Source organism: Chlamydotis macqueenii, chromosome 1 (assembly GCF_036417535.1).
Source record: "Chlamydotis macqueenii isolate bChlMac1 chromosome 1, bChlMac1.mat, whole genome shotgun sequence".
Taxonomy (NCBI): Eukaryota; Metazoa; Chordata; class Aves; order Otidiformes; family Otididae; genus Chlamydotis; species Chlamydotis macqueenii.
This window is the reverse complement of record NC_141556.1, coordinates 131,445,121-131,468,334: the sequence shown is the minus strand read 5'-3', so window position 1 is coordinate 131,468,334 and position 23,214 is coordinate 131,445,121. Positions and strand designations below refer to the sequence as shown.

Here is a 23,214-nt window from a genome sequence, read left to right as displayed (position 1 = left end):
TTTTTCCTCTTTCCCTCAATCACCTTCTTTGGCGTTCTGTCCGTTTTTATCTGAGCTTTTATTTTCCTTTCTGTCTTGTGACTGTTATTTTGTTTGGTGTTTGTTTTTTTTTTTCCTCATTAAAGTTTTTCTCTAGGGTGGTATTAACCCCCAGTGACTGGAAAATGTTGAGCGGTATTTTGTAAATAAGAATGTGTCTTGTGAGTCTGTTCCTGCTGGGTAGCTGATCAGATAGAGTCTCTTCCTGCTCTGTGCCTCTGTTTTATACCCTCTGTCTGTCTTGTCTGTTTAAACTGGAAGCTCTTAAGGCATGTTTTTTCTTTTAATATGTATTTGTGAACCAGCTGAGTAGGATCTTCATGCTGACTGAGGACTACCATGCCATTGTCATAAAAAATATTATATCTGTTTTTTAAGAATGGAAAATACCAACTCTGCAGTATACAATCCTTTGAAGGATACAATACTATTTTGATATGGTGATCTTTTTTTCCCCTTCATCTTTGCCTGTATGTCACTATTCTGTTGCCTCTGTATTGCGCTGTGTCTAGATTGTGAGCTCTCTAGAGCAGGAACTAAGGATGATGTATTTGCGCCAGGAGGGTAAATGTCATACCTTTCAGTTTGTTACAGTGCCAGTCTTACTAACACGTCATCCTTGTCAGGTTACTCTTGGTGCTCTGTATGAAAGCTTTACTTTTGGATTGTTGGGCTGTTTGTTTGGGTTTTTTTTGTTTTCTAAACTAAATCTTTCAATTAACATACAGCAAATGCATATCAGTACTGCCCTGTTGAGTGCTAAGTATGTCAGTTTAAGAACTGATGGTGGAACTTGGAATTGTGAATGTCCTCTGTACATCAGAAGCGTTTGGATGAATGTGAAGCTTGATAACTTCTGGACCTTCTTCCAGGATTTGTGCAACAGTGGAGGTGGAAAAATGGATTATTGTCAACTTTCTTCTAGATTTTTGACCCACATGATAATTCTGGTACTGACTCTGCTGATCACTAAATAAAATCTTCTATGAAGATGGAAAGACTTCAAGTAGAAGCAAAAGGACAAGGATGGCTGCTAACTGGGAAGATTTTCTTTTGTCACCTAGCATAAACAGAATATCTAACATGTTTTGAATTTAATATCTGAGAAGCTAAAGTAGATCGGGGAGAGAAAAAAGAAAGGAGAAGAGAAGGAAATAAGTAGTTTGGAAAATAATGCTCTTTCCCTAGACTCACATGGTAAATACAAGATGGAATTGAGAAAATGGTTGGAGTTTTTACAACTTAAAACACATTGGAGCACTATCAGGATGTTTTAATCAGCACAAATACTTCCTTCACTGTGTTTGACCTTTTTTATATGGAAACGTAAGTATCAGTTTGAGGTAAATGTAAATTGTCAGACAAATACCTTAATGCAGAAGGAAAAGGTAATTGTGTTTACAATGTCTTACAGATTTTAAAACTCGTTAACAGCTGTCAGACAAGCTGAATAAATAACCTGTCAAGCAGAAAATGTTGTTAGGGTATGAGGTGGGGAAACGCTTGTGTACTGGGTAAAGCAACATTATAGGTGGGTGGGTTTTGTTGTGGTTGTGTGACTGGCTGCATACACGTGTTCTCCAGTGAGTGTTGCTGCAGGAAGAGATACAGCCCGCAGTGGTTGTGAAAAAAGGGTGAAAAGGGAGTTGTCAGAGCAGAAAATTCTGAAAAAATCTGAAATGGATTAATGTGGTCAGCTTTGCGATCACCAGCGTGCTCCCATGAGTAATCTCTTCTTTTTTTTTTTTTTTTTTTTCCTTTTTTTTTTTTTTTGAGGTCTTGGAAGTTGTTTTATCTGTATCAATAAGCAGAATTTAATTTTGTGTGTTTTTACACTGTTCATGTTCTAGAAAGAGAGAAAACCGACTAGCTTAGGTAGTATCTTCTGCCAGGAAGCAGACTTAAAAATATTACTGTTTGACTGAAAACAATGAGTGTATTTTAGTAAAGAAGCACAATACTGTATGCCTTTTGTTAGACAAAAGCAGGTAACCAAGTTATAGCTGCCACTTTTCCTTAAGAGGTTTTTCTTCAACAGTCCCTTTCCACTTTTTTTTTTTTTTTTAATATAGAACAGAATATCAGAGAACTGTGGCAAGCCTTAGTCCTGAATTACAATTTCTTCTGTTCATATTATCATTTTAAGCCTAGTCAGTTCAGGGGCTATGATACGCTTCCAAGTAACAGCTGTTCACCCAGCTTGCTAGATTCAGAAATGCAAAGGTGAATCCACCAGAACATGAGACTGACTGTTCTGTGTTCCTCTTTGCCTGCTGAAACAAACACAAAATGAGCCTGTTGTGTGAAAAAGCACTCAGAAAATGAAAGTTGTAGTTACAGCGGAGTGTGGCAGGTGGTTAAAGGTGCACTGCTGGCTGCCCACCTAGAAAGTATTTTCCAGGAATCTAGTGTGAATCTAGTGTGCTACTGTTCCTAATATTTCTTCAGAGTTATTTGGCTTTAAATATTGGAGGAGTTGGGAAAAAATATCAACAGAGTTCTGGGTTCTGGTAGCTGTTTGGGGTTAAAGAGGCACGTGCACCTTTGGAGGACTCCATAAAGATGATGTCACAGTGAAAGAGTAAAAATTCAGTTATATGTGTGATAAAAAGGAACTAATATCTTCTTTTCTTTTCCATCCAGCATTGTGTAAAATATGTTAAAACTATATCAGACTCTGTTTTCATTCTTTTAAAAAAATAGAAAGAAAAGAAAGGGGGGAAAAAGGTACAATCTGCACGTGTGAAATAAAAAGAATCTTCTTTTTTTCTTTTTTTCTTTTACTACTTCCCTTTTCTCTCTCTTTTCCAATAAATGCAAAATCTTGATCTTGGCCTTTAAAGAAAATTCTGCAAAAATTCTTCCTTCTCTTTTTCTTCTTCAAAGTCTTTTGAATTTCTAGAAAAGACTTTATTAGATATGAATTGCAGTTTGCCACGGTAGCATACTTGGATGACCTTACTATCCTCCAGAATAATGCTTTGCACAAAACTAAACACTGTGTAACCGTTAAGTGTGAGACTTTATCCTTTGCTTTCACCCTGATGTTTTAAGTTAAAAGCAGTAACTCACTGTCAATGAAAACAAAGATGTGACTTTCTTCAGAAATTACTCTGTATGGAGACCTGATTCACTTCCTCTCACTGTGAAGTCACCACGATTTCAGCTCTTGTCATGTCACAGGGTGTATGGTCAGATCACTTAGATCCAGATCCTGAGAGAGATTTAAGCCCTGCTTTTTGTTGGTTTGGGAAAGATATGAGTACCAAATAACAGATACCAATGTATCTTAACTTCTTGCGTGGCTCATTATCCTATCTGTAACATGTGTGTATATTAGTGTTTCCCTACCTCACAGGGGTGTTGTGAGGATAGATGTGTAAGAAATTGCCATTCTGTCTTTGAGATAACTGAGTTAAGTGGGAAACTATGTGCGTGGAGCCAATCAATGGAAAAATTGGTGAAGGTGCGTAGAGGAGCTGGAAGTTGAAGGATTATGCTGTGGGCTTACTATCTGTGTAGTAACAAGCGGATTCTTGCTTGCTCTGTTCTCTCCTAGCTATGGCAGCCCAACATGAGAACTGGATTTGATGCTAATATTGCTGTATATTGTGCAGAGCAAAACAGGAGTTTAGTGTTGAGCCCTCTCTTCTGAGAAACTCATAAAGTCTCTTTGTTTTTTTGTTTTTTTTTTACTGGGGATATAATCCATTTTAAGTGGGGGGTACTTCTCTGTCCTCACTACCAAAATGTGCGTGAGTTCTGGTCCCAAGTTAGGTTAATCCAACCTGATACATCTTCTTTGCCTCCTTACCATACTTAATCACCAGCGAGTGCACCCTGTTACTCAGCTAGGAACAGACTTATTTGTGGCACTAGGATTAAAAGGAGAAAAAGTAGGTTATGGAGGTAATGTTTACTGAAGCGCTCAATATTTACCTGCTTTCTGTGAACAGTTTGTGGGAAAGGAGATTTCTCAAAAGTTGTTGAATGCTCAGTGTATGCCAGTTATCTCTCCTTTTTCTTTCTCTCAATGTCTCAGTGGATGTGGTTAAAATGTTTGAATTCTGACTTGATGAAAAAACAGATATGAGACACTGTCTCAGTCTACCTGTGCAGGAACTTCTGTCTGTTCATAAGCTATCCCTCCTTTTACGTATTTTTCCAAGAAATGAGACAACTAACAAAGTTGACATTTCATTTTTCATCATCGAGTTTTATAGCTGACCTGTTCACTGAGATGAGTGAGGCTATCAGAAGGTCTTAGAGCAGGAACACGTCAGAGCATTGGTTATCAATTTGAAAGTTAAGTTTGCAGCTCTGCCTACCAGAGACTCCAGATCTTTTGAAGCTTTCTGTAGCTTCCAAGGCAAAATGGAAGTATTGATCATCCTAAGGCAATTTTTAATTCTGGAGGGGTTTTTTTTTGTAATCAAGTGTTGCTATATTTGTAGTTGAAGGAGTGTGTTAAAAAAAAAAAAAAGGGAAGTATTTATGAAGATGACTGTGGTAAAAGTTATAGTTTGTTATTGCTAATTAGGGCCAGAATCATTTGGACTGTTGTGTAGTGTATTTGGACTGTCTTGAAGTGTATCAAAAAGCACTTTCCTATCAAGAGTCAAATTCCTCATGGCATGTATTGAAAGTCCACAAATCTTAAAAAAAAAAATACTTTTCTTTTAGAGATATGCAAGTTATGTTTGGATGGTGATGGTTTGTGACACACTTTAAAAATTCTTTCCCATGATGTCTTTTTCTTAGGGTATGTACATTAAATCAACATATGATGGTCTCCATGTAATTACTGGAACAACAGAAAATGTAAGTATTGTTAACACTGTATGTTCAGGCCTGGAAGCCTTTTTGACCTTACCTGTGGTTTATGCTTTCCCTTTGCTGTAGACTACATTTTGCTTGCAAAAATGTGCTAGTTGGCTGTTGAGGACCAATAGCATGTTGGAGAGCAGAAACACTTGTGCTTGTTTACCTCGGAATTGAAAGAGTTGTTCCCAGTTGAGGACCAGGGGAATCAGTTTTCATTTGTTCTTGCAAGACACCTAAAATGCTGCAGTTGATCAAGATAGGAAGTAGCTGTCTTGAGGTTACCTTGCTCTGTGAATAAAAGATAAATGCCTTTATTATGTATAGGCTGATATGCTGGAGTTTGCTGCAGTATTAGACAAACAGCTTTTCTATTTTCCATCTATCAAGCTTTATTTTGTAATAAATAAATGCATGAAAATGAGGACATCCCTTCACATTGACAAATAACCATGTATTTCTGCATGAACTTCTGAGTAATGCTTATAGAAAGGAACACTTATTACTAGTGTACCAGTTCTTACTGAAGATATTAAACAGCAAGTAAAACATAATAGACTTCTTTTCAAGTGCCTTTGAAATACAACCTCCTTTCCTTGTGCACCGTATTTAGAGAACTGGCTGTCTGTTAGGGAGTAAGCAAAGTGATCATTTTAGGGGGAAAGGATTTTATCCATAATCTTCAGTGAACATGGAACAAGCCACTAAACGACACTGAACTGTTCTGTAATGGTTTAGGCAATTCCTTTGAAAGATTTTGATGGTATTTTCTTAAAATAAAGGTGTCGGAAATATTTGTTTTATCCTGCTACTGTGTCATCCTGTGGAAAGTGCAAACTACCTACGTGGTATTTACAGCTGCTGCATCTGATCTGCAGTGAGGTCCTGTTAACATCTCAGTAAAACAGGAGTATTGTTTTCATCCCTTCGTAGGAACTGCAATCTGATAGCCTTTGTTCTTTCTTTTTTCTTCTGCTGTGGGCAGGATATCCATGGGTTATACCCAGTACATAATATCTACTGTAGAACTTCTGTGAATGCCACCTGTCTCAGAATAAGGAAAGTGTGAGGAAATTCAACCTTGAAATCAAAATTATAGGAAGTCAGACCTACAGCTACAGATGTCATCAGTGAAATTAGCAAAACTAAACAAAAACAACAGAATCATAGTTGAGCTTAATCCAGAAAACATATGAAAGAAAGGGGATGGTTTTTACAGTTGAATTTCTCTCAGATTAAAAAGGAACCATTTCTCTGCATGACTTACTAATATTGGTTTTAATTTCCCAGGGGCAAAGATAAAAATCAAATCTTAATGCATTCCCTCAAAACTCCTATCTTTTGTGGTTCATGAATATAATTTAAAGCCATATCTGAAAGATTCAGTCATGATGATTTTTCTGCTTTCGTTACTGACTCTTTCACTGACTGTAACGCCTTGGAGGTGCTCACAGCAGACCAAGAAACTGTAGTCTGCTACCTAGGGAAAAACCTCTTGTGTGTTAAAGCAGTTGTGAAAATGAGTAACACCTTAGAGAAAGTAAGGTATCTCCTGCTTTTAAACACACACTTACTATCTGCTTCCTGTAAGCAAAAAAAAAGGTATGATTCTGATAGATGGGAGGAGAAACATCTAAGCAGCATGGCCAGAGCAAGACCATGATAGTGGAGATGTGATCTGACCTGTTGATGTTGACGTGTTTACTATTTGTAATACAATTTAACTTCTAGGAATCAGTAAGAATCCAAATTCTTTTCCCTTTGAACAAAATTTTGTGACCTTTTCCTCCTTTTTCTTCCCAATTCTGCTCTTCCAAGTGACACATTGGCACAACTATTTGTCTGACACTTCCCTGAAAGATCACAGAGAAGCACTTGTCTTTTTAATAAGCACAGTAGCATGGCAGTGCTAGCAGCATTAATGTAACGTAGCAGTTTTTGTAACCACTGTTCTGCTTTTTCCATTTTCCATTTGAGGTGTTTAATGTCCAGCTACAAATCCCATTAGAGTTTGGATCTTGCTGTTCAGCATTGGGAGTCATCTCTCCCAACACATCAGGCCTGCAGTTCAAAGCAGCTGAGCTCTGAAGCTTGAACAGTGAGAGAGCAGGGTTCCCTCACAAGTCGCTGCCCTGTAAGAGCTTCTCTATGGTGGTCCTGTAGCATTAGAACAAGCTGAGCTTTCTGATTCACATCTTCTGTCTTTTGTTTGGAAGTAACAGTTCTAAAGGGTGTATTGGTCCAGAAAGAGATTACAGCTTTCTTGTTGAGTAGCCCTTTTAGACCATGTTGGAGAGATTCTTTTAATTCACAAAACAAATGTATTCTTATAATAAGGCCATTTTGTGATTTGGTTTTCCAGTAGAAAAGAGTATGTTCTAAAGTAATAGCATGCAGTGCATCTCCAACAGGATTGTAACTTTGAAGGGCATGCTCCCAGTGTCCCACTTGCTGTGCACTGGTTGAGTTTGCGGAGTGCCTTTAGATCTTAGGGAAGAGAGGCCTTTCAGAAGAAATAACATCAAAATCTCCACTCTGGATATGCAACAAATGTGCTCCAAGCAGTCTAAACTAGTCTTTCAGAGAGTGTGGGTATATTGGAGGAATGGAACAAAGACAACGTTTAACCTAAAGGACAAAACTAAACCTATTCTGAAGAATAAATTCCAAGCAAATTCTGAAGACTTTTATGGTGTCAATGGGTGAGCCTCAGCGACAGGTACTTCCATCCGTTGTTCAACTCCCTGTTGAACAGAATTACCAGCTAATGAAGATACAGCTGTGATGTGACACACTTTGTTCCTCCTAGTAGGACTTCATGAATGAATCTTTTGCTTAATGATCAGCATATACATCTAAAAAAAGGCAAGAGCTTATCAGTTCTCCTCTGTTTTCCTTAAATAGTGATGATAAAAGATACTATTTCTTTACAGCAAGGTCTGTATTCTTTACTTGGGAGGAAAAAGCAATAAGGAACAAGAGTTGCAACTTCTTCATAAGACCACAGCCTTGAGACTCCTTTATAAATTAATTTTATCTCACCTTGCAATGTGTCTGAGATATAATTGCAGTGAGTTTTTTTTAAAGTAGCCTTTTTCAATTTGAAGATTCTTAGACCATATTTTACTGGCTTGGCAAACTGCTACACAAAATACCTGTTTCGTCAAGATTTAAGCTGCAAGTGCCGAAATCAATACAGGGGAAAGTTTGTATCATAATAATGTCCTGTAGAGTTCAGGGGTAATGACACTTGCATTGACATTTCAAAAGTCTTAGGTGTAACTGAGCTAAAATAGCAGTATTACACAGGAGGATTGTAAAGATCAGTAGAGGTATGAACGAGTAAGTGTGAGTAGTGAAATGGCAGGCAGAAGATAGATCTTTAGAACATAATCACCAGTGTTAAAATATTTCCCCAAGTCACTCAGCCAACATCAGTGCTGAAACGGTGCCAAAAAGTCAAGGCTGCTGTTCTTTAGATAAGTAAAATTACACTTTTACCAGCCCAGCTTGATCTAGGATGTTCTGAGCAATGTCTCCTAGCACTGAGTCATGAATGACCCTTCTTTCAGCCTTATGCTTCTCTTGGATATCTTCCATTCAAACACTGTCCTTAACTTAGGCCATGAATTATGTGCAGTTGTACTAGAGAGTCATGGCCTAGCTATGGTACATATATTTTGAATGAGGATGTAGTACATACATTATTACAGACAGTAATAACTGTCTGTAATAATAATGATAATTTAAAGCATTTTGCAAACTGTCAGTCTCATCTTCTACCTTTAAGTTGGTTAAGTGCCTTCATAGGCTGGCTGCCACAGTATTGAGAGAAAAATCAAAGTGTTGTCACTCTATGAAAAGCTGAAGGAACTTATTTTCCTCTAAACATAAGACTGTTTTCCTCAGAAACGGTTGGTCTAATGTAAATATAGAAGACAGAAGATAAAGTTTTGGGGGGGGTGTCACTTTAGGAGGAGGGTTGGGTTTTTTTTGTTGTGGGTTTTTTTTGTTTGGATTTTTTTCATGTTGTTGAGTTGGGTTTTTTGAGGCAAAAGCAAAGAACAAAACTACTTTCCTTTTTGAAAGTGTGATATTTGTAGGATTTTGGTGCTGGTTGCGTTTCTTTCACCCTAATGATGACCCAGAAATTAAGTTACCATGTACCTGATAAGATCTTCCTAGCTGGTACCTAACCTAAACCGCTCTCTCCCTGTGTGCTCTTTGAAGAACAGTAATTTACTGAAGTTCTCTGCAAGATATTGAAACACTGTAGAAGAAAAAGGCAACATTGTGAAATTTGCTTATGAGGAATTGACAATTAGTCTTAATAGGTTCAAAATTCAGACAGAGATTGGCTTTCAAGGCCTAAGAGATGTCAAGAAGGGAAATTAAAGCATTCTTTTGGCAGAAGGAAGTTAAAAAGAAATCCTAAGAACTTGATTACCCTTTAATAAAAAAGTATTCATACCTTTCTTAACATTTGATTGTATTGTGTGCAATAGTGCAGATTATTTTTCTCCAACAACAATGAATTGATTTATTAAATATTTCTTTAATTCTTTATTTCACAGTAGAATGTAATTATCAATCTAACCTGATTTACGTAGCTTAGTAATCATACTGCTGAAAGAGAGATGATGACCAGTAAGAACTGTATTCTTTATCATCTCTTTTATTTTAAATTCAGTCACCTGCAGATCGGTGCAAGAAAATCCATGCTGGGGATGAAGTGATTCAAGTTAACCACCAAACTGTGGTATGTATAACTATATTCTGTGTCAATTGGAGATAGAGGTGTCATGGCACATCAGCATGTGTAGAGAAGAAATGTGTAGAAAAATGTGTTTTTAGAAATAGTTATTTATTCTAACATCTAAATTTTCCTTTTCCCTTCTGAAACCACACAGTTCTTTAGTTCATAAGTTAAGCCCTGATCCTCTGAGTATCACTGCAGGTATCGAGTTAGGCTAAATAGCTGTGGCTTGGCACATGTGTTAGGGTGTTTTCTGCCTTAGTTTTAGTGTAATAGAAAGTTTGGATCGAAGGGATGTGGGGAGTTGGAACTGTTGTGCCCTTGTGGGTTTAAGAACAAGATTACTTTCTGGAAGCTGGAAAACTTAATACTTTCCAAACTTACTGAAATGTGTAGAACATGGTTTTTGAGAACAAAGTACATAAAATTCCCATAGTGTGCCTACGGTGTTTAGCTTAATTTAAATACAGATTTTTAAATGTGGCAATTTAAATGAAACAGGTCTTTCAGATATGATAAGGAAGAAAACTTATACTATGCAAATTGCTCTTTGTGTGAACAGATGCATGTTAGCTCCTGATGATTTTATTTAGGACTGGTGAACTGTTAAAATAAAATTACCTTTTCTAAGGTAAGGCTTGGTAACAGAAAGGAGCGGACTGTCAGTATAGAAAGCAACTATTCTTCTTCCAAAGTATAAGGTTTCTTAAGAGTACTGAAAGTCAATATATGGTATTAATTACATGTGTCCTTGCAAGCAATTTAACTGACAAACAGATACCCTAGATTGCCATTATTAATACAGCAGTCATTTGTTAAAAGTATGTTTCATCATTCCCCGTGGGATTCCACGTCTAGCTTTAGGCCATTGTACATCATGTCAGCTCCTCTGCACAAATTAGTGTAATATTTCTGTATACCCTTCAGCTAGGTTTGATATCAAATACACTGTACATATATGGAGCTTAACTGATGAGAAGCTATCTTTTGACCTATGCAGTGTAATCCGATAAATCTGAGCACATCAGAGTGAATTTTAATACTTCTTTTTGACCATATAGATCTTTCACAAGTATTATATCCCGTGATTACTTACATTTACAGTTGATGACTAATTTTGTTATTTTTCTACACTAAGAAAGCTTATTACATCAATTTAATATGAAAAACATTTTAGAACATCATTATTTTGGCTATCAAAATGTATATACATCTGAAGAAACACATCAACAAGCATTCAGTCCTTATGCTAAGTAGTTTTTCCAACAAATTCTGATGGTGTTATATAGCGAAGCTGCCTTGTCAGCTTGAAAATTTCCAATCAACTAGATATTTACTCTTGTTTTCTTGGCATGCCTACACTGCATTTATTTGATGGAAAGATTAGATTCTTACTCCTAACACTAATTAAAATAACATTTTGACAAGCCTTAAAATGAGCTTTCTTACCTAGTTGGATGGAATTTTGAATGTGGGATTTGGGTGTTTTGGCTTTTGCATCAGTGAAAGTAGGTATTTTGAGATGTACAAGAAAAAGAATTGATTGTACTTCTAGGGAAAAGGACCATAGGGAGCTGAGACAAAATTTAATTTTTCAGCGGTAGTATTTGGTGTGGAGGATATGTATAGTGATAGACTAAATCACATATTTACATATGCTCTTGCTTTGTTGTATCAACAATATAATTAAAATAATTGACATCTTTGATATTGTATACAAGTAACTTCCTTGTATTGTAGTTTCACTTTTCCACAGTGGAAGTCATCTAGCATTCTCTTAAGAATGTGATTTCACCTCCCATGTTAACTTTGCAAGGATGCATTTAATTCACTTTCCGATTTATAGAGCCCAAATATTTGATCTTGTTTGTAGGTATTGCAACATTTTTCTTTTTTTTTTTTTGGCAAGAGTTGAAGTCAACCCTTTTGCCCTCTGGCCCCTGTCATAAGGAATTTACTGTCCAGTTCTAGGAATCTGGTTTTTTTCTGGGGAGAAGAGGTGTTCTTACTTGCAGTGATTCTTACTTAGGAGATAAAGGATTCTGAAGACATTAATTTTGCCTTTTCTTTTTATTGAATTTTTTCACACTTCATATACTGCTCAGCAGTTGAAAACACAGGATCTGTTTTTCAACTTGCTCCTTGTAACATCCTACGTTATTGCTCATATTTACTACAGAAATAACTACAACTAAATTTTTTAAAGATCTAAGTCTAAAACTATAGGGAAATATTGTTCACATGTAACTGTTACTTGAGTGATGTCTCGTAACTGGAGAATCAAAATCTAGAAAAATTTAAATTTAAATTTATTTTAGAGTTAAAACTTTTTTTTCCCCCTGTATTTTGTTCATTTATATCAGTGGATTCTGTTCATCAAAGCCATAATACCTGGCTTTCAGTACTATATATTTCAAAGAATGAATATAAATATGGGAAAGATAAGTTCCACACAATTATTTTAAAAATCCAACTTGTTAGCTAACACTTTTTACAAAAAGAAAATTGAATAATTATGAAAAGGCTGTTCTTTCAGAAAGCCCACTGGCTTTCAGTTAAGCAGCATGACAAAGTAGGAGAATAGTCAAGTGACTTATATTGATTTTTATTGTATATATCCTAATACTGGGTGTCAAATAGTTTTAAGTTCTCTATTGACATCCTCTCTTTGCTTGTAGTGGTGCTCTAATCTTCATACTATTTTGTTTGGCAGTGAAATCAAAGTATTTCAAGTTATTGCCCTGATCTTTTGTTATGTTAATAGAAAACATGCAGAACAGGATATTTTCCACTTGTTGCTGGCACAATGTCTGGAATGTAAATGTCTTCTGAGTTTTTGAAATACAAAAGTAATAAGATTAAGTCTAAAGTCAGTGAAAAGTTAATGTTTGGAAAATTGTCCTTTAAATTGTGGTTTATTGAGGTTAGATAGCTATGTGAATCTTCTGTGTCAGTTATGTCTTACAGAATAGATTTTTTTTTTTTAAATAGCTGTATAACTAAGAGGCATGACACCCTCATTAAAATTCAAAGTATTTAGGCACTGTCTTCCCTTAAACTTCCCTGTAAATTCCATCCTTAATCTCCCCTAAAAAGCCTGTCTATCTAAAATATTTCCAGTGTAAACAAGAAAAAAAGTCATTCAGACAATTCAGAGTTTGCACTGTACCTCAGTACTCATGTTTCTGCCCATATATAGTTCAAGAGTGTATTTTGCCCTAAAATAGTCTTCCTTTTAACCAATTGAAAGTGCAGGAAACAATATTATTGCTTACATGAATTATTACTCTTTAGAGGACTCTTTCTGGTTGCATCAGTGATAAAGCTGTAGAGAAAATACTCCAAGCAGAAAACAGGCAGGTATGGACTCAGGAGGGTGTAGGATTCTTGAATAGCAGGCCGTTCTTGTGTAATCTCCTGAGCGTAAGTTTCTTTATTTTGGAGGCAATTTTTTTGCATGTTGCATATACTTCTAATACAAGTATGATATGACTTATGGATTTAATACATGATGTGAGATGTGATAGACATGTGGATTCCCAAAGTTTGTGTTTGTTAGCTAACCCTCATCAGAACATAGGTAAATATAGATGATGGAATAGAGATGATATTTAATTTGGCAAAATAGCCAAATATGATCAGTTATCAATCTGTTTCGTGTAAAAGCTGGTATGTTCAATGTCTTTAACACCTATAGGTTATTGTTGAAATGGGATTTTCTGGAATTATGTAGTACGTAGATAACATGTTGCTTTTATATGCCATGTTCCTTACTGTGGAAACTCCTGCGAGCTCTTGTGAGCCAAGCCCACAATTTTGAAGTCCACAGAAGTGAGTAACTGGAATTCTTTTTGTATTTACAGTACAAAAACTTTGAGGAGATTTTGCTATAATTCCTCTGAAACATGATGGATACATTTGCAGGATCATACCTTGCTTTTCTGCAAGAGTAAGCACTTAAGAAGGGTATGATACCTTTCTAGATCCTTACCATAACTTAATCTTTGCTTAGAAAAAGTAAGGAACAGGTTTTCAAGATTCACCATAAAACTAGTGAGAAGAGTTCAACTTCCACAGAACCTCTCAGGCTTTGTGGGAAGCTGGCAAATTCCAGCTGGCAGGAAATGCTGGACTTGGGGTGGGTATGAATGTCTGGAGTGTATAGATGCAAAATGGAGTTTGCAGTAGATGTCTTCTTATTTGGGGAAAAACAAAACAAAGTGCCTATTAACAGAAAAATGATGTTGCAAATATTTGTTCCATTTTTCTGCATTGTTTAGCAGGATCTGTTTCAGATCCAAGCTATGTTTGTTTGAACACAGGTATTTCATTTAAAGCCTTATTAACTTGACTTTGAAAGAAACAGTATTTCTAGAGAGACTCCTTGGGGAAGTGGACTGGAAGAGTGTAAGGGAGGGGGCAGCAGTGTCAGTCCAAGATTTTGACATTAGATGTTTGACACCTTATACAACTTCTATTAACAACATCTTTCATTTAAAATTATATTTTTATTCTCTTATGATGCTTGATATGAACAACAAAACAGTGCAGCAAGATCATAAAAGTTCAAAAGAAATATGCCTTGTGCTCAGCTTCCTTCTGTTGCTGTCATGTGTGTGCTTTTATGGAAGAGGAGGTAGAGTGATGGAACACATTATTCATTAGCTTGGAGCCAACTCTATCAATAGTAGCTCCCAAATAATGATATTCATTCTTTCCAGATCCTTGGACTTACTGCGTTTATAATGGTTTGGTAAAAGTTGACACAAGTATTTAATTTTAAAAATAGATAGGATTTACATCTGAAAGCTTTTTAGGTCTATTCAGAAATGTTAGTGGAAGTCTTTATGGAAGTAACCAAGTTCTCTACAGGGCTCTGTCCTGAACTCTCTACCATTTGTCAGGTTATGAGGACTGTACTTTGATTTTGGCAAATGTGTTCTGTCCTTCAAATCCCCTCTCAAGATTTCGGTTTAATTCTTTATTCTTTCCGTACAGTCTCCATAAGTATTGTGTAATACTGATAAAGGAGATAAATTGTTATGATCCTCTCAAAAGGAAAAATCTTTGTATGAATTTGCAATTCCCTTTAATGTGGAATTTGTGTTGAGAATATATGTTGTTATCTATGATCTCTTTTCTACATAGATGTGCAAATATATACAGAAGTGTATTACTTTATATCCTGTATGTCAGGGAAGTGTGATATTGCAGAAATGAAATGTGTGAGGGAAGATGATCTTTTGTTTCCCCATGGTGAGTATAAATGTTTTTACATGAGTTTCAGTGAAAAAGAGAAACAACTTGACAAATGCAGATGAAATATGTTGTGCTTTCCAAGAAATATTCTCCAGGGAGAAAGGATTCTCAGGTACTGAAGAGGAAGTAGGAGTTAGTCTTTTAAGGAGTTAGGAAAGTGCGCATGTGTGTGTATGTAGATAGATTTCATTTAGTTTTCCAGAAATGTTTTTCAAATGAAGTAAATATTTGGGAAAATAAAATTAATGGAGGTCATTGGCAGCAGCTCCACGGATAAAATATCTCTGCTTTGAGAACTGCCCCACGCTTGTTTTCGGATTGATGGAGTTTGAATAGGCGAGGACTTTCCTGCCAGTTCTGCAGTACAAATACTGGATGCTCTTGTCCAGTGAACCTGTTTTCCATTGATCCTTGGTGCTTGTTCAGAGTTGGTGTGTGAGACACGCACCACTTTGATGAGCACAGGCTCATTTTAATGTAAATAGTGTGTTGTGTCAGTGTGGGCATCCACTCGCACTTCTAACTCTGGCAGGACAAATCAGCTACCAAGCAAGTCATTGTTGCATCTGTGTTAGAGCAGCATAAGCTTGGCCAGCCCATCCTGCTTCATGTTTCTGCCAAACTTTAAATTATTTCACTTTGTTCATTCCACATGAAATTTCTGCACTTAACTACACACCTGTGTCACCAGCCAGTGGAATTATTTTGGTTGCAACAGAAAGCCATGCTGTGCTGCCTTTTAGCAGCTACCTGGCTCCTCGATGATAACAGAGCCTAATTGTGTGAGCACTTCTACCTTACTTTAAAGTCAACCTGCTTAGCTGAAAGCATTAAACTTGGTTGACTGTGCTCCAAAATTGAAATAGAACACCGGCAGGGTCACTCATAAGTCACAAGTAATTGTGGAAACTGCTTCTTACTGCCTCAAGCCTTGTGAGTGGCAGATTTGGTCCTGTGGCCTGGGCACCATCTCATATTCAGTGTGCTCTTTGATCTGTGCTCCACAGGGCCTGATCCTGACCCTCTGCTGCAATTATGGTGCACTACAGTACTTAAGAATATATGCTGGGCATATTAAGCCTCATCTATGGAACTGGTATGCTGTTAATGGAGCTGTGCAACAATCAAGCACTGAGAGGTTCAGGTTACTATAGGAGTCCTTTCAGGAAGTAATAGAAGAAACTGATGCAACAGGAGATGCCCATCTTCTCATATGACTGGGACGTGGATTCAGTGGCCATACACTGTATTTCTAGAAGTATTCCTTGCCAGCTGCTTGTGGTCTTGGTCACCTACCGCCATTTGCTCAAAACCGTAGATTTTTTTCTGTCCTGGCTGTACCCCAGAATGGACAACTCTGTTATCATTGAACCCTGGTAGTTTACTCGTTATTAGGTGAACATATATGAATAACCATTCAGCAGACTATGGAGTTCTTCCATTATTTTGCTTCGGGGAAAAAAAAAAAAAAAGGTCTCTCTTGTAATTAATGACATTGACTACTCTGTATGGCACTGACTACAGTTTGGGAATAGGCACCTGGACTGACTTTTGAAGTACTGATGTCTCTTTTAGAAGCAGTGTAATTGTAGTAAGAATTCTGCTGCAGTACCAGTTGACTTTTTCTGTGGATGTCATCCTTCGTAGTTTCACCGCTGGGGATAGCCAAGTTACTAAGTCCGTAGCCATTGTATTTTTATACAAACTATACTTATCATCATACTCCTGAAGGTGTCTGCTCAAAACTGCTACAGTATTTTGTGGAGTATTCTTGTGACCTAGTTGTTAATTTCATCTTTCTGCACAGAACATACTAGGAGATGATGCATCTCAATTTATTTATTTTGTACAGTTGTTTTATGTTTCGCTTTTTTACTCCATATGGTAGTGTTTCTATAGAAATCAAATAGTCCTCTAAGAGGTGCTGTAAATGATATTAATATTTCCAACAGAAATATTGAAAGACAGTGTTCTGCCAAAAACTTTTTACATCAATTCCTGATGAAAATAATTTTCATACTGTCATAGTAGTTGCTACAGACTACTAATTTTGGTACAACTTGTATTTGTAGGCAAATTAAATTACAGTGTTTATGGTATGTTCTTGATATGAATGCTGTAAATTCTGCAGTGAAAATAATTCTTTTAAAATTTCTTAGTCTGATGTGTGAAATAGAAGATTAGAGCGTATGTTTTATGCCTAGGTAGCAGATAATAAGTAGAATTGGAGTTTTCTATTGTTAACTATGTCATGCCCTTAGAACAGAATACAGATTATATTACTCTTTTTGTCTCTTAAGAACAGGTTAAAAGGCTTACTGTTAGTGTAAGTTCAGGTGTGTGCGTTTGGAAAGGAAGGCAGGTATTATTCTACTGCTAATAATGTTGCTTTTAACTGAGATTGCTGAAAATTGCATTACACTGTAGGGAAGGAGATGAAAGGTCAGGAGAGATGTCTTCAAAGTTGTGCAAATTAATTGGCTGATACTACAGTTGTTAGCAGCCTGGACCACATACAAGTTAGGATTCAATAGTTTTGAATACCTCTGTGCTTTGTGCAGGTAGTAGCTGTGTAAATTACATAGCTGATCTCCAGGTTCTAGCTGGCCTGATCTTCTGTTGCATAATTAATTATCTTATACTGACGAAGTCAGGAGGTAATTGTGAGGAAGTATAAGATGGTGATAGTTGTTGTAAAAGTAGATCAAAACAGTAAGAAAAGCAAGTTAATGCTGTGTCATGGGGGCGCAAAAATTAGAGAAGGAAAGTTCTATGCCCGATTTGGATAGATGTACTCTGAATATGTAAATTTTTATTTAAAAAAAATCTCAGTACTGGCTTAGAACACCTGATTGGCTTGCACACTATAGTCTATGGCTGATAATAGCAGTGAAATGGAACGAAAAAGAAAAGAATTCTTATGGCTAAATAATTACTGATCTATTATGACAGTTTCTTTTAACTTCCTATCCCTGTCTTTCCTTTAGCTAAGTGATGCTACATAAGTTTTCAGCTCAATTCAAGGCTTTTGCGTTTGGTTTTTTTTTTTTTGTTTGCTTGGTTATTAGTTACCTTTAAGGACTTTTTTTACAATTTCTTTGTACACATGTTAATTTATTTTCAATATATGAATTCAGTCTCAAGAAACATCTGTTTTAAGGATAGCAGCACTATTTAGCAGCAGGGCAGCTGGGGATCTCATGTAGTTTAGTTATACATGCAAAAGAGTGGGAAATCAAAGACTTGGAATTACTGACTTACTTGAATAATTCTAAAGTATTAAGTTGTGAGAGTGTAAATTTAATCTGAAACAAAATTATTTATATATGTGTGTGTATGCATGTATGTTTATATATATTTATTATTTTGATTCCAAGACAACCATTTTGGGAATTTGAATATGAGATTATGCAATGCACACAAACACACGCCTCAAATTCCCATTGTGGGATGTAAGCACAGAGCAGCACAAACGAGTTCTTGTAAGGCAAACGTGGCTGTGGTGGGTTAATACTGCAGGGTCACTCCCGAGGAGCATGTTCCTTATGCTGTATGAAATATGTAGAACTTGGCTGTTCCCTTCCCCCCAGGAACAATGATGATCCACACTGCGGCTTAATCTGTGAGAAACTGGGGTGCAATCTGGTCTGCTTAAATCCTGCCTGAGCCTTCAGCTCGTACCACCAACTCCCTGTGCCTGCTTAGACATTTATCAGCACTTCCCTACTCAGCCTTAAAGTTTCTTTAACGCTCACCTGTGGCCACCCAGGGATGCTGAAATGTCTCTTCTCAGGTAGTGGAGGTCTGTCCCATGCCAAGAGCCCTGCTGAAATGGAGGTAGGCATCTGGGCTCTCCCAGATGAGGACTCTGGTGCAGCACCTTTATTCATAATAGTTAAATGTCTGTGCCCTTGCTGAAGAATGTGTAGGGCCTGCTTGTCACAATGTGGCTTTCAGATGCTCTTCCCTGCAGTATATGTGTAGTTTGTATTGCAGTTACGTTACACAAAAAAAAAGTGGTCTCTGGGAATTGGGACCAGAACCCTTGTTTTCTTGTTCCCAATGCAGGGACCTGATGGTTTCTTGCCTGTTGTATGACTGGGCTTCATACTCAGCTATTCCCATAAGCACAGGGCTTTGCCTTCATGGATGGTCTTTAACCTGAAATTAGGCACATTTTGGTGCTTGAGACACCCCTCTAGGGTTTGAAAGACTGAGTTTAGTCCCTCTGAGGCTAAATAATGCTGAGATCCACATTCCACAAGTGGACGGAAAGCTAAGACTGGATGAAAACCTTCCAAATTGCCAGTGTCTGTCTCTTCTGGTTATCTGTACTCTGTTGAGGAGAGAGATGCCTTAGAGTTATCACACTGGAGGCAACCAGTCACTGTGGAGAAGAGTAGGTACCTAAGCGAGGGAAGATGCTTCAGATTTCAGAGGTACACCAAAACTGAGCGAACTGAAATCAACCCCATTTTTTAGAGCCATACCCTGAAATAGAGAAATGAGACCCTTTTTTCTCAAAAATGGTACCTAGTCACTGACCTTACTTCTGTAAAATAGGATATTATCAAACCTATAAAGTCAGAATCTCTGCTGTTCCCAGAAAATACACTGATTTACTTCTTCTGGGGTGTTGCTAGCAACAACTCAAAAGCAAAACAGTGAGGTAGCTCTGAACTGGAGGTTGATTGTGTCAGTGAAGAGTGAAAGGTAAGCATTGCTGTTAAAGTGTCCAAGCTTCAATGCAGAACTGATTCAGTGTCTTTGGATAATTCAATTTTCAGTTCCTGCATGGGTAAAACAGATGCTTGTCACCACTACTGTGGTGCTCTATAGTCATGTTACCAACATTCATGAAATTTGTTGAATTATGGTGGAACTGAACTATGCAAATACCTAAAAAGGGCAAGGTAATAAAATCAATCAGAAGTGACGCTCCAGATCAGATAGCATTTTTGACGAGGAAATGTGATTAGAGCAGCTTAATGAGAGGCAGTGTATTCTGTATTCATCTCTCAATTTGGGTCCTAACTTAGTTTATTCTCTTAATTGTGAGCTTTAGTTTATGTAGCCAAAAATTAACATAAAAATTACTTCTTTCATAGTCTAGTGGTAGGAAGCAACATTTTGGTGAAACATCAGGTTTTGCTCAAGTAACAGATGTGATTTTCTTCAATGTACTTTGTATATAAACTGTGGTGTTGTAACTTTGGACAATGATACAGTGCGATGTGATCAGTGACATTCTAAGGATGCACAGAACTGACTTCTTTAACATTGGATTAAAATTGCATTTATTTAAATAATATAGCCAAGATACCCTTTAATTGGGATTGCAGCGTATGCAATCGCAATACTATTAACCTCTCCTCTTTGGGAGAAAACTGTTACGTAAGCGTGGACGTTCATTATCGTGCTAGCCTAAGAAGCTGGATAAATCCCTTGAAGGCATCTGCTGCTCTCCTAACACTGCTTCTCCTACTGCGTGCAGATACAGCTTTCATCTCTGCGGTAGTGCATGTTGTAAACATCTGTCTGTGGTTTCCTCACCCAATAATATTTTCTGGAGGCGGAAGACCTATGGCCTTCCATTATTTTTTAGCCTTTTCAGGCATTTTCAGCTGGGGCAAGGGAAGGAGATGTGTGGTACTAACATATTTGTTTCACAGGGCTGCCAGCTGACCATCCTTATTTCTGGCCAGTGTTCATGGAAATCAATCTGTTAATTTAACACCATGATGCCAGATTCTGATTCCTGTCAGATTCTGATGTACTTAACAGCATGCTAGGTTTGATAGACAGTGCTTTAAAGTGCAGTGTTGTTCTGGGTTGTTTTTTTTTTCTTATGCACTAGTTGTTATTTATAAAATGCAAGATGACTGATAGATATGCAAGTTCTTAAAAAAGCACCCATTTCTTAAGGTGAATACACTTTCCTCCTAGAAATTCTGGTTTTTAAGCTTAAAAATAAGTAAAAGATTGAAGCTTGAAATGTTTGATAAGTCAAAGAGCTCTGGCTGCATTTCGCTTATAACAGGCAACATTGAAAGAATAAGAATTTTTATTATCTCTCCATTCCAGTAACTCTTAAAAATTAAACACCGGAGTGGATTTTGCATATATGCTTAGCAAAAAAATAGCATATGGCTCAGCAGTTTATATTTAGCAGGAATATTACTTTTCCTTCAGAAGTGTAAAGATATTACTAGTTTTCCCTTTTACAAATCTGCAAGTCAGGAATGAATTACTGTAACTGTGGGGGAAAAAAAATTCTCTTCGTGGAAGCAGAAAGCTCTCATTAACTTTCGTGGGACTCTGGTGACCCTTTGAACAGGAATACACCTGTGAAAATATGTACTCTGTCCTATTTATCATTTGACTATGATTCCACCCTCTAGATGATGTAGTTTCAGGGAGTATTAGATTTTCACACTGCTTTTAAATGATGCAGCTGTTCCATGGTTTCATTGGGATACATGTTCTGGATTTTTCAGACTAGATTTGTAGCATCCTAAAAATACTTGATTTAGGTCCATCCAATTGTATTTGAACTTTCTGCATTTTAATATTTTACAGAGCTCTTTTCTGGCTTATAGTATATGGCAGTACTCACAGAAATAATGAATGAGCACAGGAGTTTGGGAGTACTGTCATGGGTGCGGCTGTGTAAAAAAGATTCAGTGAATGCTCATGCTTACTTTCAGCAAAAGGGAAGATTGCTACCAATTTGCCAATCTTGTCACAAAGGAGGCAATATGTTCATCTGGGAAAAAAAGGTCATTAGTTTAAGAACAACTTTTTAATAGTTAAAAATGTTGAAGTTCTTGGCAACTTAGAATAAGAATTCAAAATAAAAGTTCCATTTCAGACCATTTTAATGTTGCCAACCAGATGTGCTTGCTGCAAGCCAAAGAAAATCAGGGTCTTTAAAAATGTCTAATTTGCTCATCTTCTTTTCCCAGATGGTGGCTGGGGGAGCAGACATCTGTAACCACACCCTGCTGTTTGTGATAATGGGTGCTAGGATATTCCAGGTTGTAGAGAAGCTGGTGGAAAGCAAGGGGGAGCAGCAGAGGAGATGAGTAGGATATGTCCAGAGCTGGATGCAGTTCACAAGGCTTCCATGTGCCCGTCCTACCCCACTGAAGCAACCTGGGTGGCCCTAAGTGTCTCTGGAACACACGGGTGAAGCTTCCTAGCCTGGCCACAACCTCTGGGCATATACTGGCAGGATGAGATGAGAAATATGGAGGTGGCCTGAAGTGATGTTGCAGGCACCCTGCCCGCAGGTTTGCTTCTCCTGATGCAGAATGTTACCTTCCTCTTCTCCCTCCTTCCCCCAGCACCACTGTTCATCTGGCTTTGGGGTATTGCTCCTCAGGTGGCATGGGCATGGGCATGGGCTACCATTTCTATCCCTCCTTTACCTTGGCAGTAGACTCCTCTAGCAAAGGTGCTGTAATCTGCTAGGTGCTCCCTCACTCTCCTCTCCTTCTTCCCCTATTTCCCCTGTCTTTGTATATCATGCTTACATTCCCTTGCTGCTCCTTGAGCCCATGTTCCTCTTCATCCTTTCCCAAAAATCCCTGTGGCATGTCCTGCCCCATACTCCACCTTTCCACAAGGTGAACACCCTTGGGTTCCCTTGGCCACCCAAACCTGCACCCATGCATTGGGCATGCTTCTACCCACTTCGGGGCTCCCAGTATTACCCAGGGACCAGCTGCATTGTTCCTGTGCACAGTACCCGACCCACAGGCTGCCCTTGTCTGCCCTTGGCTCTCCCAGCACTTGGCCATGATTCAGGCACTGCACTGCAAACCCCAATGCTGGCCTTAGGCTGCCCCTAAGGAAACCTCTCCTGACTACCCCTTGTTGATGGCACTTGGTTTAACATGTAAATTTATTTTAAAGCAAGCAACAGTAACCTGCTTGGTTCTTAAAAATAGGTACCTGGTCAGGTTAGTGCACTGATTTAAAAATCAATTACTCAGGTTGTTTTAATGCAAGTAAACTTGTCTGCTAAAATAGTCCTTTTATTTATCTATTGAATTTTCAAACCAGTAATGAAACTTTCTTATTACTGTCCGGTTTTGCATTACGTGGGCAGGATAAATGATATGGTAGGGACTTTGAAAGCTCTGCCCAAAAACTTCATTAGAAATTGAGAATTGATAACCGTGGTGGTAATGAGAAAGGGGAAGATCCTGAGGAGAGATTAGAGAGTAAATTCAAGTTACACTTAAAAGAAAGTATAGATTGCATGTCACTAAAGTGGATTTCTGGGAAGCAGTTTTCAGTTCCAGATATATTCACTGCCTTTTTCTATTTCCAAC

General features: G+C 37.6%; 1 protein-coding gene across 7 annotated transcripts in view; it reads left to right on the top strand.

Annotated features, from left to right (window-relative positions):
• Positions 1 to 23,214, top strand: part of CNKSR2 (connector enhancer of kinase suppressor of Ras 2) — a 213,191-nt gene that overhangs the window by 90,258 nt on the left and 99,719 nt on the right. For 5 of the 7 annotated variants that reach the window (XM_086767275.1, XM_086767268.1, XM_086767259.1 and 2 more), the window contains exons 7-8: positions 4,801 to 4,860; positions 9,551 to 9,619. The exons of 1 other annotated variant lie outside the window; for it this stretch is intronic. In XM_086767275.1, the coding sequence (XP_086623401.1) occupies positions 4,801 to 4,860; positions 9,551 to 9,619 (129 nt within the window). The remainder of the gene's footprint in view (positions 1 to 4,800; positions 4,861 to 9,550; positions 9,620 to 23,214) is intronic. One more of the 7 variants, XM_086767251.1, reaches the window with a different exon arrangement.